The sequence below is a fragment of the Monosiga brevicollis genome, genomic scaffold (genome assembly GCF_000002865.3).
Source record: "Monosiga brevicollis MX1 MONBRscaffold_45 genomic scaffold, whole genome shotgun sequence".
NCBI lineage: Eukaryota > Choanoflagellata > Craspedida > Salpingoecidae > Monosiga > Monosiga brevicollis.
The window spans coordinates 210,343-211,130 of NW_001865082.1; the positions used below are offsets into that span (position 1 = coordinate 210,343).

The window sequence follows — 788 nt, forward strand, 5'->3', positions numbered from 1 at the left end:
GGCTAAGTTCCCCGTACCGTTGTTGCTATACCAGCGCATCGCGTGACTGGCGGGGTCAAACACAACTAGATCCATGTCGCCATCCGTGTCCAGATCAGCCGCCAGGAGACGTGTGGGCAGAGGTTTGGCATTGTCGATGACCTGCTGCTGCCGAAAGTTTCCAAAGCCCTGATTTTGAAACCACCCAAAGGACGCGGTCGATGTCGAGCCGATGGAGGCTACGTCCAAAAGACCATCGTCGTCGAGGTCTGCCACCGCAATGGCTTGAGGCTGGTCTTGAAGATTAGCCAGCGTGATCGAGGGGGCAAAGGTGCCATTGCCCAGGTTGGGGTGCCACACCAAGGAGGTGATTGGGCCAGCCGTGGCCACCAACACGTCCAAATGCCCATCATTGTTGAGGTCTGCCACCGCAATGGGAGCGTTTGGGCCAAGATTGGCATTCAGGGGCAACGGGCCTGAAAAAGCAAAGTTGCTCAGGTTGCCCAGGTTGCGATACCAATTCACCTCTGCAAGCTCTTGATCAGCGCCGACCACATCAAGATCTCCGTCGCCATTGAGATCGCCCACCTGGAAGTACTGAATGGTGCCTGCACCGCTGGTGATGACCCGCGGGACCACGCGGCTCCAGCGTGTGCTGGGCTGAATCTCCGCCAGACGTTGTAGACCCGCGAGCAGTTGCGTCACATTGGCCCGATTGACCATCACCCCACCGCCAGCGTGCAGCTCGATACGCTCAGGGCCATAAAAAAGGACATCTCCCGTCGCCGTACTCTCGATGCGTGCCGCCG

The 788-nt window shown here is 58.6% G+C and overlaps 1 protein-coding gene across 1 annotated transcript in view; it reads right to left on the reverse strand.

Moving 5' to 3' along the window:
- Positions 1 to 702, reverse strand: part of MONBRDRAFT_30203 (uncharacterized protein) — a gene marked incomplete at both ends in the record, with an annotated part of 1,565 nt that extends 863 nt beyond the window's left edge. Inside the window, one exon of the mRNA XM_001750658.1 lies at positions 32 to 702. Coding sequence (XP_001750710.1) covers positions 32 to 702 — 671 coding nt within the window. The remainder of the gene's footprint in view (positions 1 to 31) is intronic.
- Between the last annotated feature and the right edge of the window lie 86 nt (positions 703 to 788).